The sequence below is a fragment of the Oncorhynchus tshawytscha genome, linkage group LG31, assembly GCF_018296145.1.
Source record: "Oncorhynchus tshawytscha isolate Ot180627B linkage group LG31, Otsh_v2.0, whole genome shotgun sequence".
Lineage (NCBI taxonomy): Eukaryota > Metazoa > Chordata > Actinopteri > Salmoniformes > Salmonidae > Oncorhynchus > Oncorhynchus tshawytscha.
The window spans coordinates 13,719,721-13,737,488 of record NC_056459.1 but is presented as its reverse complement, the minus strand read 5'-3'; the positions used below and the strand labels follow the sequence as shown (position 1 = coordinate 13,737,488).

The window sequence follows — 17,768 nt, the reverse complement described above, 5'->3', positions numbered from 1 at the left end:
CAATATAATATGGGGGGAAATGTTTTAGGGAGGTAGGAATGTATAGATCCATTTGAAATGTAAAGTATACATAATGTTAGTAACAGCATAACATACACTCAAAAAAAAAAACACAATTGGTCTTCAAAATAAATAAGGACACTGTAGTAAGTCATGCTAAAACAAAACACAAAGGTAAATAAAAAAATGTAAACTATCGAATACAGGCAATTTACTGCAGAGTAGAGGGAAATTGCAGGCTCTTCATAATTTAAGAAAAGCTTCTACATTTGGTAGAATTTCCTATATAGAACATTGTTATTATCAGTTACTCATCGTGTACAGTCATGGTTTCACGTTCTGATTAAGACACATCCTTTTAGTGTATATCAGGGGACAAACTATATGACTTCATACTAACGTCATGGAATACTAGCGTGTACTAGCGTGCTAAACTCCCACAAACATTACAGTACATAACTACGATTTTGCAACCCTCGGGTAGAATTCAATCAGAATGTTCTGTCACTCAGAACCCTTTCTTGCTCAAGGTGTTACCTAAATACCTGTTATTAAGCAATGAATGTTGCTGCACTTGTTCCTTCTTCGTTGTATGGTAGCCTATCCATTGTGAACAGCCAACCAGATTTTAAAAACAAATCAAGCAAAACCTCACGCCACTCCCCCATGTGATATACTTTTTTGTGTATATGTACTGACGTGCATGTGTAAATGATAAAAGCACACACACCACATGTTTTTTTTTTTTTACGTATGTAAATCGCAAAGTATTTTGTCTGTAGTGTCATTTTCGTTATGTATCGGACCCCAGTAAGACTAACTGTCAATTCCCAATGGGAATCTTAACAAAATCATATAGCTATGTGGCTGTAATTACGATACCAATCATTATGAAAGCGTTACACCAGTTTTTCCAACCCCGGCCCTCGAGTACCCCTAACAGTACACAGTTCGTGGTAGCCATTGACAAATACACCTCATTCAACTCATTGAGGGCTTGATGATTAGTTGACAAGTTGAACCAGTTGTGTTTGAACCAGTTGTCCAGGGTTACAATACAAAAGTATACTGTTGGGTGTATTTGAGGACCAAGAAACACTGTATTGCGCAATGCTCTTGGGTAATTCCCAAACACCGGCCATTGCAAAGTGTTTCCAATTTTGTTTAATTTAAAAATATATATATATTTTTTTACATGTGTTCAAATTTTGCCCAATATGTTATGGCGTTAGAGTCAGAGTCGTCACATGAATGTCACTATAAACACGTCATAGGGGTGGCGGCCCGAGTTGATGTCATTCTTAAACTCATTCTGCTCTCGCACATCGATTACTCGCTCATTATGCAGTTCCTCTAAACACCTGCTGTGCTGTTGGACTCAAACAAGCTGCATATTTCAACGGGCGTTTAAAAAACCACTTGAACCAGGTCAGTAATTTGTATATCTGTCAGAGCTGTGTTAGCTCTGGTGTGACCGGAGAGTGAGTGAGCCAGAAACACTTTTTTTTTTTAAAATCGTTTTTTACAGGTTTGTATTTGTATGGAGCACAATACCACTGAGGAGTTTACAACGTCTACATTTTAGTCATTTAGCAGACGAGAGCGATTTACAGTTAGCGTAACACATTGGAAAGTCTCTCACCCTATCACAATATTGTACAAATTAGTTGCTGTATGTGCGGATGCTGGGGCATGCTGAGGGAGAGTTTTTGGGAAGGGGATTTGTGAGGCGGGTCACTCCTGGAGTGCGTTGTCTGTGTTCATCCAAACAAAATACAACTAGATTATTTCATGGGAAATCAGTGTCCTAGACTGTTTACGCTAGTCAATAAACGACGTGCGAGTTTCGGTGGCCTTACAGGTTCGTTACAATAGTTAGGTGGGACAACTACTTATCTCAGTCATTATGTATGTATGTATGTATGTATGTATGTATGTATGTATGTATGTATGTATGTATGTATGTATGTATGTATGTATGTATGTATGTATGTATGTATGTATGTATGTATGTATGTATGTATGTATGTATGTGTGTCAGAGCTTGGGGGGTAAAAAGTCAAGCGTAGTTCACAACAACATTTACGAAAGGAGCGCTCATGTGGCACATGGTGGTTCTACCTTCCACCAGCCAAGTTCTGCCAACACCGAGCATACTCCCCCTTTCTGGGCAAGAACCTCATGACACTTCAAATTAACTTCTAATTTTGAGTTGCGAACACATGTAAATTCAACATGAATTGCTCTAACCCATGACATTATGTTGACCTGTGGTTTAATTCTGGTTAAAGTGAAAATAAACGGTGTACATTGACGGTTAACGTCAGTCTGATGAGAATAACGTATATTTTTAACCAGTGGGATAACTGTGTACTACCGCTCTCTAAAATGAGAAGCGTTCTCTAGTCCGCTCCCAAAAATAAATCGGAAACATCCATGTTATCCTGTGTCCAAGGCTGAGTGCGTCTCCATTACTCCATTATAGTCCATAGTAGTGCTTCCACATTTGCATTTTTTTTTTATATCTGTACTTTACTATTAATATTTTTACAACTTTTTCTTCACTACATTCCTGAAGAAATATAATGTACTTTCTACTCCATACATTTTCCCTGACAACCAAAAGTACTCCTTACATTTTGAATGCTTTGCAGGACAGGAAAATGGTCCAATTCTCACATTCCTGGTCTTCCCTACTGCCTCTGATCTGGCAGACTCACTAAACACACATGCTTTGTTTGTAAATTATGTTGGAGTGTACCCCTGGCTGAAAAACAACAAAATGGTGAAGCCTGGTTTGCATAATATAAGGAATTTTAAATTATTTATACTTTTGGCACTTAATTTTAAGTATCAAAAGTAAATGTTAATATACTTAAGTAAATGTAAAACCAAATACTTTAACTCAAGTAGTATTTTACTGGGTGATTTTTACTTTTACTTGAGTCATTTTCTATTAAGGTATCTTTACTTTTATTCAAGTATGACCTTTGGGTACTTTTTCCACCACTGGTGAAAAAAAGCCTAGATAGCTTGTTGGAAGTCTGCCATATTTTTAGGTCTAAAAGCTTTAACTTTGGGAAATGCTTACTATTCCTCAAACTGACACAATTAGAATTTGCTATCAAGCAGAAAGCACTGGAATTTTGACTCAATGTTAAAATTACCTGATCAGTCTTGTAAATGACTGTGTAATAGAATCTCATAAATCTGATTGTAATTTCTTTGAGGTGAGGAAACTCACTACATAGTGTGTAATAGCTTTATATTTTGATGGGGTTATTTTTATAGCTAGAATGTCCTTTACAGTACAGATGTGCTGTCAAACAAGCAATACAAATGCTATTCAAGAACTCAACTCTGCAGAAGTTTGAGAGCTGAACTTGCTCACAGGAAGCAGGAAAGGAATAAGCAATCTCTCGAACACAATTTATCTGTTGCGCCATCCTGTAAAGTTGATGACTTGTATAAACCTGAGATTAGAAAAGAACCTGTAACTCCTCAGCCGTCATACTTTTCCTCCCTCTCTCTCCTGCTCGCTCGCTCTCCCTTATTTCTTTATTTTCTTCACTTGCACCCCCCTCCCTCCCTTCCTTCCTCTGTTGTACCGTACAGCCTGTTCAGTCTGTCATCTACAGTACTTGGCCTTATGTCTCCAAGGGCTCCCTGAGTTTAATACACCACCTCTTACATTAGTGTGCATTAACCCCACCACACACACACACACACACTTTCATACACACACCATACACTTTCACTCTCACTCAAACACACACACCTGTCATATTGCCTTCCCAAAATGACAACCTACCACATGTTCCAAATACACATCTAATGGAAGTTCAAATGAGAAGTCACACATTTTAGATGTTGAATTATACCTATATGTCTTACAAAGACTTATGACTCCGAGTAGCAGTAGCATGATAGGCCTACTGTTTACACCTTACAGGTGATGTGGATATGTGCCACGGCCGACAGTTCAGATGTGATTATGAGAGGGTGATGTTTTTCTCAGATTAATCCGTCCACAGAACGATTACGATCCCTCCCACACAACCTCAGACATTCCTCCATTCCATTATCTTCTTCATCTCACCCAGACACCCTTCACAACCCCTGCTCCTCTGTCTCCCTGCAGGGCAGACCCAGGGATTCCTGGTAGATTCCTAGTTTTAAAAATAAAATAATTTAAACACCCCCCAGCCTCTGGTCTGTGTCCCTTTTGTATTGGAGATCTGCACTAAATTGACATGACACAGATTTGTAATGATCAAAATTGGGAAGTTAGTACGTTTTTCTGCTAACCCCTTATTTGATCAACTCTGCCTAAATTTTGACGAGAGATTTATGTGTGGAATGTGGCTATAGACTTGCCTTGGCTGAATGTGAACAATTCTGTGACATGTTAACAGTAAACCCAGCCTGCTGCATAGTGGAGCTCGGTCCTTTTATGTGGAAGTAGATCCCAGGAGGTCTTCCTGCTTCTCTGTTTTTTAGTACAAAGCTAGAGTTGGTTCTGGGAATACTTCAAGTTGAATGCTGTTGAAGGACCTTTTTTTGTTTTTGCACATCTGATCGTTAATTTACCCAGCAGTGTGTATTTGTTTTAAATGTCTCGTTTGCCTTCTAGGTGGATGATTGACTGTACAGGCAGTGAATGCTAGACGCCCCTATCACTGACCTCACGCTGTCAACAGCAGAAGAGCAGATAGGTGTAGTTATCTGGCCATTGTTAAGTTGACAGGACCATCCTGGATTGTGTACCACAGTGGAATTACCATACTATTGGTCAGCAAACGAATAATGGACATGTACAAGGATTCCTCATCTATGGATTTCAATGGAGTGATTTTTGTCTGACCAAAACATTTTCTATAGAAGGCCAAGGCTTTCCCTACAAAATATAAGGAGCTAGTATTCTGGTCACATTTTTACTGAGATGTTGTTTTCCAACGGCTTGAAGTGGAGCCTGTAATTGTGATGAAGACACGGCCTGTTTCTGTTCATCAGAGGAACCCAGTGTTCATCCTGTTATAGCCAAGAAATTTCCAGGGGAGGAATTATTCTCAGAAATCTGAATTTTCAATAAGGGGCTTCTCTGTTTTTCGCTTCCCTGAAAATTTCATTTTTGTCTACCACTACACCATGTATCTATCGAAGCAGAAGACCTTCAGGGCATTTACTGTGTTAGCCTTTATTGTAACTTTCACCATGTTCCTCTTCGGTTTCACGTTGAGAGATCCCTCTCTGTACTTCTTCAAATATGCCATTCGCAAGTCGGACAGCTTCTTCTCTAATGGCCAGTGTGGCTGTCGACAGTGTATGACAGAGCTGGAGGACGACCCCTGGTTCACTGAGCGGTTCAACCTGTCAGTCCACCCTCTGCTGTCTAGGAGGAACAGCCTGCTGACTAACGACACATACTGCTGGTGGCAGGTGAGATGTTACTACTGCAAGGGTTAGGATTGAGCTTGTGCTAGGGTTAGGGTTGAACTGGGTTGTGGACTTGAAGTTAGGGTTGAACTGGGTTGTGGACATGAATCAAGGGTTAGGTTTAGGGTTGAGGCAAGGGTTAGTTGAACCGGGATGTGGACATAAAGCAAGGGTTAGAGTTTGGGTTAGTCTACCCTCTGACCTGTAGGGACAGTCTGCTGACTGACATGTACATGTGATGGCAGATGAGCTGTTCTGAGACTTACAGGTGAGTAATCAGAGGTGAGTTTGGTTCAGTCACATCAGGCAACCCATCCTAATGATAATCAGGACAAGGAAGAAAACAATTAATGACATGCACGTACCAACGCAATTAACTTTGTTTTCTTAACAATGCCATCTGCTAGTCAGCTATGCTTTATTATGAGGTGGCTAAAATTGCACCAGAAAGAATTGAATGAAGACCATTTAACACTGCTAGAAATGTCTAGATTCAATAAACAGAGGGAAAAAAACTTCCACTCCCTTTTGCTCAGTCTTTCAGTTGGTCATTTTAGTCTATTCAAACAGACTCTATTTTAAAGGAAACAAGCACTCATTAAGATCCAATTAGTGGGCATGGCCAACACAACTGAACATACTTTTAAGGGATACCTCGGGATTTCGGCAATGAAGCCCTTTACCTACTTCCCCAGAGTCAGATGAAGCAGTGGATACCGTTTGTATGTGTCTGCGTCCTGTAGCCAAGCAGTTAAGAGTGTTGGGCCAGGGGCTTCCCAGGTAGCGCAGTGGTCTACGGCACTGCATCACAGTGCTAGCTGTGCCACCAGAGACTCTGGGTTCGTGCCCAGGCTCTGTCGCAGCCGGCCGCGACCGGGAGGTCCGTGGGGCGATGCACAATTGGCCTAGCGTCGTCCGGGTTAGGGAGGGTTTGGCCGGTAGGGATATCCTTGTCTCATCGCGCACCAGCGACTCCTGTGGCCGGGAGCAGTGCACACCAACCAGATCGCCAGGTGCACTGTGTTTCCTCCAACACATTGGTGCGGCTGGCTTCCGGGATGGATGCTCGCTGTGTTAAGAAGCAGTGCGGCTTGGTTGGGTTGTGTTTCGGAGGACGCATGGCTTTCGACCTTCGTCTCTAACGAGCCCGTACGATAGTAACTACTAACAATTTCTCCCCACGTAATTGGGGGAGAAAAAGGGGTAAAATTCAACAACAACAAAAATTGTTGGGCCAAATCCCAGAGCCAACTAGGTGAAAAATCTGATGTGCTATTGAGCAAGGCACTTGTAAGTTGCTCTGGATAAGAGCATCGGCTACTACAGAGGTCGTTTTGTCTCAATGACTGGAAGTCTATGGGTATCTGCTAGCAGATTTCCAGTCATTGCGCTAGTTATTGCGCTATTGTGCTAGTTAGCAACTTCCTTCAAAATGCACGCAGATGTAAAAATGGTATCCATGAGTTCATCTGACTCTGGGGAAGTAGATACAGTGCCTCATTACCAAAATCCCAAAGTATCCCTTTAATAGGATTATTTTTTGATGCTGAGAATAGAATGTATATGTTTTTAAATAACATTCTTAGAACAAATGTTTTGTGGTTTTTATTGAGTTTTCTTGAACATGACCTTAAATAGAATGATGAGGAAATGTGCAGAAAACATTATGCTGAAATCCTGGAATTCCCACAGAAAAACGCTGTTTCTTAACGTTTTCTGATCATTCTGAGAACATGAGTTTAAATAGAACCATGAGGAAACGTTATGGGAAGGTTGTATGCAAAATAACCATAGGACAACCATGCTCTCACCAAGCAACATATGGTTCTCAGAACATTGTGGTAGCTGGGCTGTCTATGCTGTGTGTCTACCTCTTCTGTCTCTGCTGTCCAAAGTGGTTGAAGACACAGCTAAAGGATTGACGGGTTCCGTCTCTCTCCAGCGCTTGCAGGATCATAAGGACCCGGCCGACTTCAGCGAGGTGGTGGAGAAGTTGTTCCAGGTCATCCCTGATAATGATAAGCTCTACAAGGACGCGGGGCCTGAGCGCTGTAGGACCTGTGCTGTGGTGGGGAATTCTGGGAACCTCAAGGGCTCCCGCTACGGACCCCTCATCGACTCCAGTGATGTCATCATCAGGTGACTGAGCAAGCTTGTTTTTTGTTTGAGAAGGGGTCAGCAGGGGTCAGCTAATGAAATGTACTCCTGAGAAAACGTTCCTTTAAAACCTTTTATTGCAGTGGGCTAAATTAGGGCCACAGTGATTTTTGGTAGTCTTAAATAAATCTATTTTGAAACAAAAGTATATACCTCACACACATCGTTATGAACTTATAAAAGACACCATCTTATAAAAGATGTAGTTTAAATTTGAAATTGAGTTTGCATACAAATATTACACTTTATATACATCACAGAAGACTGAAATATAACAAAACTGTTTGCCATAGAAACACCGGATTTTCTGAAATCTTTATTAATTAACATTCCACCCATGAGGACAAAGAGTGCGCTTTTGGTCATTGACTACAGGAAAGGCTACCTGCAGGTGGCAGTTAATAGCCCTTGGTTTTAAACATGGTGAGACTAGACACACTCCAGCACATAGGTGGGGGTATGAACCTTTTCTGTTTATTTACCAACTTCCCACCATTCCCTCCAAGATTTCGCTGGGATTTTCTGTGATATTTGCAGGAAAAAATGCTTGATTTTGCAGAGTCAATTCTGCAATTTTGCATAGCAATGTGCAACGATTTTGGCAAACTTGTTGCGGAAAGGCGCTGATGAGGGGAAAAAGTTTGTTTACGTGTGGCTTGATGGAACCACATGCGATAAATGTGCAATGATTGGTCAATTATGAGCTCTCTTTGTATTACAGTGATGGGTCAGTTTTATGCAATGACTGTTTTTTTGCTGAAATAGTGCAGTGAATGGTAAAATTAGCAAGGAATTGTTGATTTTGCTAAACATTTTGATATCACGGAATCCTGGAGGGACTGGCCAATACATTCAAATAAGATTGGGTTTGTTCGAGCAGTGAGGTTCCTTTACCCCCATATCAAACAAAACATTACATGTATAGGCTACAATTAATTGGTCTCATCACTTTCATTTGTACCCCATGTAAGAATTGCGGCAAAGTTGGTTCCTGTTTGTCACTTTTTGTCAAGTCCGTGTGGGTTAAGCAAAAGAACCCTAATAATTGGTTGACAAATGGTGCATCCCACAATTCAGGTAATGGCTGCATGGTGCAGTTGGTGAGAAGCGACTTGAAAGCAACTTATTTATTAACTGCATGACCTTTGATCACATGGTTTTTGTAAAGTTCAAAGTCAACATATAAGTCCAGCTTTAGATTTGATTTCTGCACGGTTTTTCAATGAGGAACCAGACCAACTATCAATGTGTAAATGAGGAGGAAATTCCTTGGCTGAAATGGATTATACTGCTCATCCCACACTCACTTAACACACAAACACACAGAGAGGGAGAGAGATCCTCTCTGCAGAACTAACTAGATTAATTGAACAGGTAGAATCACAGCTTTCCCCTCAATGCACTCACTGTTACTGGGACACATATGAACTGTATGATCATGTGGAGAAGCCGGAAAGCCACAGACTGCCACATGATTCATCACCATGTTCACATTCCAAATGAACTACATTTAATTTAGATACAAATTCAAGTTGTTTTTTTTACCTCCAGGCATCCCACCCTCAAAACAGCTATGTTGATTAGTATGTGGAAGTAGATTCATTTATATGTTATATTGCAGAAGATACTACCTTAACCGTAACCCTGCATAATGAACATGGCTCCTACCTCTGGCTTTGAGGAGGATGTTGGGAGCTGGACTGCGCATCACATCATATACCCAGAGAGCACCATAGATCTGGACAACACCCACCAGTGTTCTGCTCCATATGTTATATTGCAGAATATACTACCTTAACCGTAACCCTGCTCCTGCAGAATGAACATGGCTCCTACCTCTGGCTTTGAGGAGGATGTTGGGAGCCGGACTACACATCACGTCATGTACCCAGAGAGCGCTATAGATCTGGACAACACCACCATTCTTCTGCTCATCCCCTTCAAGACTCTGGACCTGCAATGGATCACCAGTGCCTTAACCACCGGCTCCATCGAAGAGTGAGTGATCAATAAATATGCTCTACACGTTCACATAAAGTATGTAAGTGCTCCTTAGCAAACCTTCAATAGAAACTGTAGTTGACGCCTGTGGAATTGTCTGCAAAGATGAAAGTATAAACAACGTTCTCATCACTGAGGTCCGGAATCATTTATCCTACAAGCTGTGTAAACTTTCTGTTGTGACATGACTATCATTAATCTGATGACTGTTATTTATTTTATCAACTGTTTTTAATTGTTACTCGACTAAATTAATCATGTCACAATTAACTCATTAGGAATATGGAATATGGGGCACCATGCTAAAAGTTGTTTAACGAATTAAACTCTAAACAGTCAATTATTAGCAGCCAATTATTAATCATTACCTAATAGCAGTCTCATTCTGAACATCACATACTCTTTGCTATCTGCAACAACCCTAACTTTATTGATGAATCAGCAATACACAATTTGGCTTAATTATTTATTTTCTAACTAAATAATTAAACAGAATAAATACATACACACGGCATACCACCCTGCATACCACTGCTGGCTTGCTTCTGAAGCTAAGCAGGGTTGGTCCTGGTCAGTCCCTGGATGGGAGACCAGATGCTGCTGGAATTGGTGTTGGAGGGCAAATAGGAGGCACTCTGGTCTAAAAAATATCCCAATGCCCCAGGGCAGTGCCCTGTGAAGGGCCCTGTGCAGGGTGCGGTCTTTCGGATGGGACGTTAAATGGGTGTCCTGACTTTCTGAGGTCATTAAAGATCCCATGGCACATATCATAAGAGTAGGGGTGTTAACCCCGGTGTCAACCCCGGTGTCCTGGCTAAATTCCCAATCTGGCCCTCAAACCATCAGGGTCACCTAATAATCCCCAGTTTACAATTGGCTCATTCATCCCCCTCCTCTCCCCTGTAACTATTCCCCAGGTTGTTGCTGTAAATGAGAACGTGTTCTCAGTCAACTTACCTGGTAAAATTAACAGATAAATAAAAAAATTAAAAAAATAGATTATTGATTAGATGTAATACAATGAAAACAGGTCCCTAGTGGACGAACAAAAGCATCACTGCTTGGTTAAAAAAGGGAGGGGTCAATAGAAAGGGAAAGGGAGAGACATAAATTCAACTTATCATTGTTACGTTTGGAACCTACGCTCAAAGGAATAGTAATACTTTGCACATGAACCACCGCTCATTCTGATAGGAAATGCATTATATAAATGTATATATTTAGGCGTAGATGTCTTTCTTCAATCGATCCGTCTATGGGGAGTGGATCGATGTAAGGCTCTGGTTGTCCACCAGAGGTCACAATGTCCTTAGTTGTAGAGCTGCTCTGGTAGGAAAGTGTTTGTTAGAATAGATATCTCAGATGTACCAACGGTTGTCTGAGAGGGATTCTTCCTTCCCACCTCGTGTCTTTGAGTCAAAGTTCTAGGACCACTTTTGCATGCACAGCTGCAGACTGTGAATGTTCTGGTCTAGTCTTTATCATCTTCACTCTTGTTGAGGTTGAGAGCTTCAGAGTTTCTAACCATTTCTACGTGTAGACCACGGTCTCACGTCTTTTGGTTTCGTAGTGGTCTCAATGATTGAATATTCAGGGTTCAGCTCCCGTACACTACACGCCAGTATTAACCCGACAATGTACTGGTCTCACCATTTTCAGCCGTGTAGCCACCGCTCCACTCTTTCTGGTGTTGTAGTTTTAACCATTCATGACGTCCGGCTTACACTGTACGTCTGCTTGGTCTAATGTCAATTTCGCTACCAAGGCTTTTATCCTCTGGTAAAAAGGGGACATTCCATCGCGCCAACACAATGTCTGTGCTCACTTGGGCATGGTTACTGACTGGGCACAAGTTTATATGAAAAACGATCTAATTTAGAAGGTCAAAATCACATTGCTATCATCACAAAAGTATTCTCATATTTAATATATTTTATACAATATTTAGATGTAAAGTTGATACAGAATACCTACACTTTCAGAGTGACAGTTACTTTATTATACCATCCTTAATGACATCACAAAATAAGAAACAATATGACATAATTATTCTTTAGATCCCCATCGACCATTCTTAGCATTTGGATGTCAGGAATAATGTTCTCCTTTTATTGATGTAAACGTTTTGGCGGAAAAGAGACTGGAACAAAGAGGTTTCAGTCTTCCCATACTAGAGAACCAGAGGGAGAGTTTCTGCAAACTATTTAGGTCCGGCTTTTAAGTCTTAAAACCCCCACTCCTCTCCTGTGTCTTTACTGGCACCTTGAGTATCTGGCATTTGGGGTAAATGCCAGATGGGTTGGTCCATTTTTAGCCAATTTGGCCTGTCTAACTTGGATTTTCTGCGCAACATGATTACGGTCTTGGGGGCCTCAAGGAAGAACTAAGCCAGTGTGGGGGGCCTCAAGGGGAAAGAATGGGCCGGTGTGTTAGAAAAGCCAGGGCTAATTTCTGGTCCCAGAGCAGTCCTGAGTATCTGGGTAGCTTAATAATGTTAAGGGTAAGGCCTCCCGAGTGGCGCAGCGGTCTAAGGCACTGCAGTGCTTGAGGCATCACTACCGATTCGGGTTCAATCGCGGGCTGTGTTGCAGCCGGCCACGACCGGGAAACACATGAGGCGACGCACAATTGGCCTAGCTTTGTTAGGGGATGGTTTGGCTGGCCGTAAATGTCCTTGTCCCATCAGGCTCTAGCTGCTCCTATGGCGGGCCAGGTGCATGCACGCTGACACGGTCGCCAGTTGTATGGTGTTTCCTCTGACACATTGGTGCGGCTGGATACCGGGTTAAGTGAGCAGTGTGTCAAGAAGCAGTGTGGCTTGGCAGGGTCGTGTTTCGGAGGATGCATGGCTCTCAACCTTCGCCTCTCTCGAGTCCGTACGGGAGTTGCAGTGCCGGGACAAGACTGTAACTACCAATTTGGATATCACGGAATTGGGGTACATACATACATACAGTTGAAGTCGGAAGTTTATATACACTTAGGTTAGAATCATTAAAACACATTTTTCAACCACTCCACAAATTTCTTGTTAACAAACTATAGTTTTGGCAAGTTGGTTAGGACATCTACTTTGTGCATGACAAGTAATTTTTCCAACAATTGTTTACAGACAGATTATTTCACTCATAATTCACTGTATCACAATTCCAGTGGGTCAGAAGTTGACGCACACTAAATTGACTGTGCCTTCAACAGCTTGGAAAATTCCAGAAAATGTCATGGCTTTAGAAGCTTCTGATAGACTAATTGGCATCATTTGAGTCAATTGGAGGTGTATATGTGGATGTATTTCAAGGTCTACCTTCAAACTCTGTGCCTCTTTGCTTGACATCATGGGAAAATCAAAAGAATTCAGCCAAGACATTAGAAAATAAATTGTTGACCTCCACAAGTCTGGTTCCTTGGGAGCAATTTCCAAATGCCTGATGGTACAACATTCATCTGTACAAACAATAGTACGCAGGTATAAACACCATGGGACCACGCAGCCGTCATACCGCTCAGGAAGGAGACTCGTTCTGTCTCCTAGAGATGAACATACTTTGCTGCGAAAAGTGCAAATCAATCCCAGACCAACAGCAAAGGACCTTGTGAAGATACAAAAGTATCTATATCCACAGTAAAACGAGTCCTATATCGACATAACCTGAAAGGCCGCACAGAAAAGTAGCCACTGCTCCAAAACCGCCATAAAAAAGCCATACTATGGTTTGCGACTGCACATGGGGACAAAGATTGTACTTTTTGGAGAAATGTCCTCTGGTCTGAAGAAACAAAAATAGAACTGCTTGGCCATAATGACCATCGTTATGTTTGGAGGAAAAAGGGGGAGACTTGCAAGTCAAAGAACACCATCCCAACCTGGAAGCACGGGGGTGGCAGTATCATGTTGTGGGGGTGCTTTGCTGCAGGAGGGACTGGTGCACTTCACGAAATAGATGGCATCATGAGAAGGAAAATGATGTGGATATATTGAAGCAACTTCTCAAGACATCAGTCAGGAAGTTAAAGCTTGGTCGCAAATGGGTCTTCCAAATGGACAATGACCCCAAGCATACTTCCAAAGTTGTGGCAAAATGGCTTAAGAACAAAAAAGTCAAAGTATTGGCGTGGCCATCACAAAACCCTGATCTCAATCCTATTGAAAATTTGTGGTCAGAACTGAAAAAGCGTGTGCGAGCAAGGAGGCCTACATCTGTTTGTGAGCATTTCTCCTTTGCCAAGATAATCCATCCAGCTGACAGGAGTGACATATCACAAAGCTGATTGTAAACGACATGATCGTTACACAGGTGAACCTTGTGCTGGGGACAATTAAAGGCCATTCTAAAATGTGCAGTTTTGTCACACAACGCCATAGATGTTTTGAGGAAGTGTGCAATTGGCATGCTGATTACAGGAATTTCCATCAGAGCTGTTGCCAGAATTAGTTCATTACTCTACCATAAGCCGTCTCAATGTCATTTTAGAGAATTTGACAGTACGTCCAACAGGCCTCTCCACCACGTGTATGGTGTTGTGTGGGTGAGCGCTATGCTGATGTCAACGTGAACAGATTGCCCCATGGTGGCAGTGGGATTATGGTATGAGCAGGCATACGCTATGGACAACAAACACAATTTCATTTTATCGATGGCAATTTGAATGCACAGATATACCGTGAGTGGGTGACATGTCACCCATTGAGCATGTTTGGAATGCTCTGTATTGACGTGCCAATATCCAGCAACTTCGCACAGCCATTGAAGAGGAGTGGAACAACATTCCACAGGCCACAATCAACAGCCTGATCAACTCACGCTGCATGAGGCAAATGGTCACACTGGTTTTCTGATCTATGACCCTACCTTTTTTCTTTCTTTTTGTCACGGTATTTGTGACCAACATGCATATCTGTATTCCCAGTCATGTGAAATTGATAGATTAGGGCTTAATGAATTTATTCGATTGACTTTGAAGTTGTTGCGTTTTTATATTTTTGTTCAGTATATTACATTTTAGATAATTGGATCTACACTGTGCAGCTTTTATTTTCATACAGCCTAGCCTACCTGTGGTGCAAATCAAATCATTCCCAAATCAACATTGGTTATATGACCTCACACCCAGCACATCTTAAGACTGTGGTTTTAAATCATGTTAGTGTGTGACCTTATGCATGACCCTTGACCTTGATGGGAAACAAGCCTCTGCTATTTGCATCTGGAACTGGTCATCTTCATCGTTAGGACTGTCACTGTGATCATCTATAAAAACATAAATAATGTGACAATGTGTTTGCAAACTGTTACTTGGTTTAACTGTTTGTTGGTACAGTAACCAAAACAGTATCAGTGTCACAAATTCACTATGAAATGTAACATTTTCTAACCTGAAATTGGGTTTCTTTTCCAGACATGACAACCTTTTACTGAACATATTACTGGTATAGGCTACTAGTTTGTCATGAGGAGCTCATATTCAGTAGTCTGTTAGCCAATGCCGATAGACGGGCCACCACAAAGTAAACAAAGTTGGTGGCGCCTCTGTTTCATTCAGAAATAAGGTGAACTTTATCAAAGATGCTGGTTTATACTGACAGGACCCCCCCTTCCCCCTGCTGCTATAACAGCCTCCTGGAAGGCTTTACACTTGATGTTGGAGCATTGCTGCGGGGACTTGCTTCCATTCAGCCACAAGCTGAGGTTTACTGAGGTTGGGCGATTAGGCCTGGCTCGCAGTCAACGTTTCAATTCATCCAAAAGGTGTTCAATGGGGTTGAGGTCAGGGCTCTGTTCAGGCCAGTCAAGTTCTTCCACACTCACCTCGACAAACCATTTCTATATGGACCTCACTTTGTGCACGGGGGCATTGTCATACTGAAAGAGGAAAGGTCTTCCCTAACTGTTGCCACAAAGTTGGATGCACAGAATTGTCTCACCTGTCATTGTATGCTGTAATATTAAGATTTCCCTTCACTGGAACTAAGGGGCCCGAACCATGAAAAACCGCTCCAGACCATTATTCCTCCTCCACCACCAAACCTTACAGTTAGCACTTTGCATTGGGGCAGGTAGTGTTGTCCTGGCATCAGGCAAACTTGGATTCGTCCGTCGAACTGCCATATGGTGATGCATGATTCATCACTCCAGAGAACCTTTCCACTGCTCCAGAGTCCAATGGCCGCGAGCTTTACACCACTCCAGCCAACGGTTGGCATTGCGCATAGTGCTTGTGTGGCTGCGCAACTTAGGCTTGTGTGGCTGCTCGGCCATAGAAACTCATTTCATGAAGACTCTGTGGCATCCTATAACCGGGCCACGTTGAAAGCCACTGGAGCTCTTCAATACGTCTATTCTACTGCCAATGTTTGTAGATGGAGATTGCATGGCTGTGTGTTCAATTTTATACACCTGTCAGCAATTGATGTGACTGAAATAACCAAATCCACTAATTGGAAAGGGTGTCCACCTACTTTTGTATATATAGTGTATCTGTGATAATACTTTGACAGTATTTATATTATGCATTTTGCTTCCCGTAGAACATACGTTCCGGTCCGGTCCAAGATTAAGGCAAACAAGAACAGGGTGAGTGAACCTTTGGTTCTGTCTGTAATAGCACCCTATAGTGGAGCATTACTTTTGACCAAAGCCCTATGTATGGGTCGATCTGCTTTAGTTTACCTTACCTGGAGACAAAAGAATGCAGATTTTGAAGAGTGATTGGTTGGTTGAAAAACATTCCAATTGAATGATTTCAACATCTCACAAGGTCAAAAAGAAAAAGAAAAAAAATAGTTTTTTGTTGCAGGTGTTGATATACAGCCCAGCCTTCTTTAAATATGTCCATGACACATGGCTGGAGAGTCATGGCCGGTATCCCTCCACTGGCTTCCTCAGCCTATTGTTTGCCATGCACATCTGCGATAAGGTGAGTCCACCCACCTTCACAAGCTTTACACTTCCATTTGGCTGTCTGACAAAGTTCTATACACCATGAGCGTGACTGCAAAGCATGAGCTGGGTTCGCGTTGAGTTTGTGCTGAGGTGTTCGAGTTTAAAGCCGTAAAAAGTGTCCCAAATGGTGTGGAATTGAAGTCACCGGGGGGAAATGGGCAGCACTGATGGCCAAATCCAGGGTGGATGAGTATCTCTGCATAATGGTGTATTGTATCATTTAGGTGAGTGTGTACGGGTTCGGAGCGGACCGGTATGGGAACTGGCACCACTACTGGGAAAATAATTACCACGGAGGCGAATTCCGCAAAACCGGGGTGCATGATGCAGACCATGAGAACAACGTCACCCTGCTTCTGGCTGATAAACACAAAATTTATATTTTCAAAGGCTTCTGATATCTGGAGATGTCATTGGCCTGAGACCATCAAGCCTCATCAGCCTAAATCCTGTTGACTCAGGGATTACCCACTGGGGATAAACTGGTTGAAATAACATTGTTTCAAACTAATTTGTCACTGTCGTGATGTGGAATGCATGTGTAAAATGTCTTGGATTTGCAGGTTTTGAAGTGTCTGTCATAAACCCAGTGTATATATAAAAATGTATTTATTTTTTTGTGTATATATTTTTATTTGTAAAAAAGAGTGCACGTTCAAGATCACAGGTCTGTGGACCGCTTCACAATTTCTACAATAAACAGCATTGATCACTTTTATCATGACATTTTAATGTCACGTATTCTCAACTGCAATCTGTCATTTGGTTGTGCTATTAGATGGAGCACAGTGATAACACGTTAAGTTATTGTATAAATAACATATGACATTGTATTCCCATTTTAACTTTGTTGTGCTTTTAAATGGTCTTAAATCCAGTGATACACATGTACAGTGCCTTCAGAAACTATTCACCCTTGACTTTTTCCACATTTTGTTACTGCAGCCTAAATTTAAAATGGATAACATTGAGATGTATCACTGATCTACACACAAAGCCACATGTCAAAGTGGAATTGTTATTAATTTTAACTAATTTATAAAAACAAAAAGCTGATTCACTCCTTTATCGCATGCCTAAATAAGCTCAGGAGTAAATATGTGCTTAGCAAGTCCAGTAAGTTGCATGAACTCACTCTGTGTGCAATAATGGTGTTAATCCATTTCTGAATGACTCCTTTCTGTACCCCACACACAGTTATCTGTAAGGTCCCTCAGTCAAGCAGTGAATTTC

General features: G+C 41.7%; 1 protein-coding gene across 2 annotated transcripts; it reads left to right on the top strand.

Annotated features, from left to right (window-relative positions):
- Window positions 1-1,278: 1,278 nt before the first annotated feature.
- On the top strand, window positions 1,279-17,251 carry LOC112229662 (CMP-N-acetylneuraminate-beta-galactosamide-alpha-2,3-sialyltransferase 1). Of its 2 annotated transcripts, none has more exons than XM_024395611.2 (7): window positions 1,279-1,428; window positions 4,634-5,439; window positions 7,379-7,575; window positions 9,412-9,591; window positions 16,121-16,166; window positions 16,390-16,509; window positions 16,760-17,251. In XM_024395611.2, the coding sequence occupies exons 2-7, from the start codon at window positions 5,149-5,151 to the stop codon at window positions 16,931-16,933; spliced, it is 1,008 nt and encodes a 335-aa protein (XP_024251379.1). In that variant the 5' UTR covers window positions 1,279-1,428; window positions 4,634-5,148; the 3' UTR covers window positions 16,934-17,251. The 2 variants fall into 2 exon arrangements, with proteins under 2 accessions (XP_024251379.1, XP_024251380.1); XM_024395612.2 differs by having other exon boundaries at window positions 1,301-1,428; window positions 5,323-5,439.
- The last annotated feature ends 517 nt before the right edge of the window (window positions 17,252-17,768 follow it).

Bases quoted from the DNA above. Each gene is read 5' to 3' on its own strand.
- LOC112229662 (XM_024395611.2), top strand. From the start codon at position 5,149: ATGTATCTATCGAAGCAGAAGACCTTCAGGGCATTTACTGTGTTAGCC. The intron at 9,592-16,120 runs GTGAGTGATCAA...TGCTTCCCGTAG, and splicing joins ACCACCGGCTCCATCGAAGA to AACATACGTTCCGGTCCGGT. The intron at 16,510-16,759 runs GTGAGTCCACCC...TGTATCATTTAG, and splicing joins CCATGCACATCTGCGATAAG to GTGAGTGTGTACGGGTTCGG.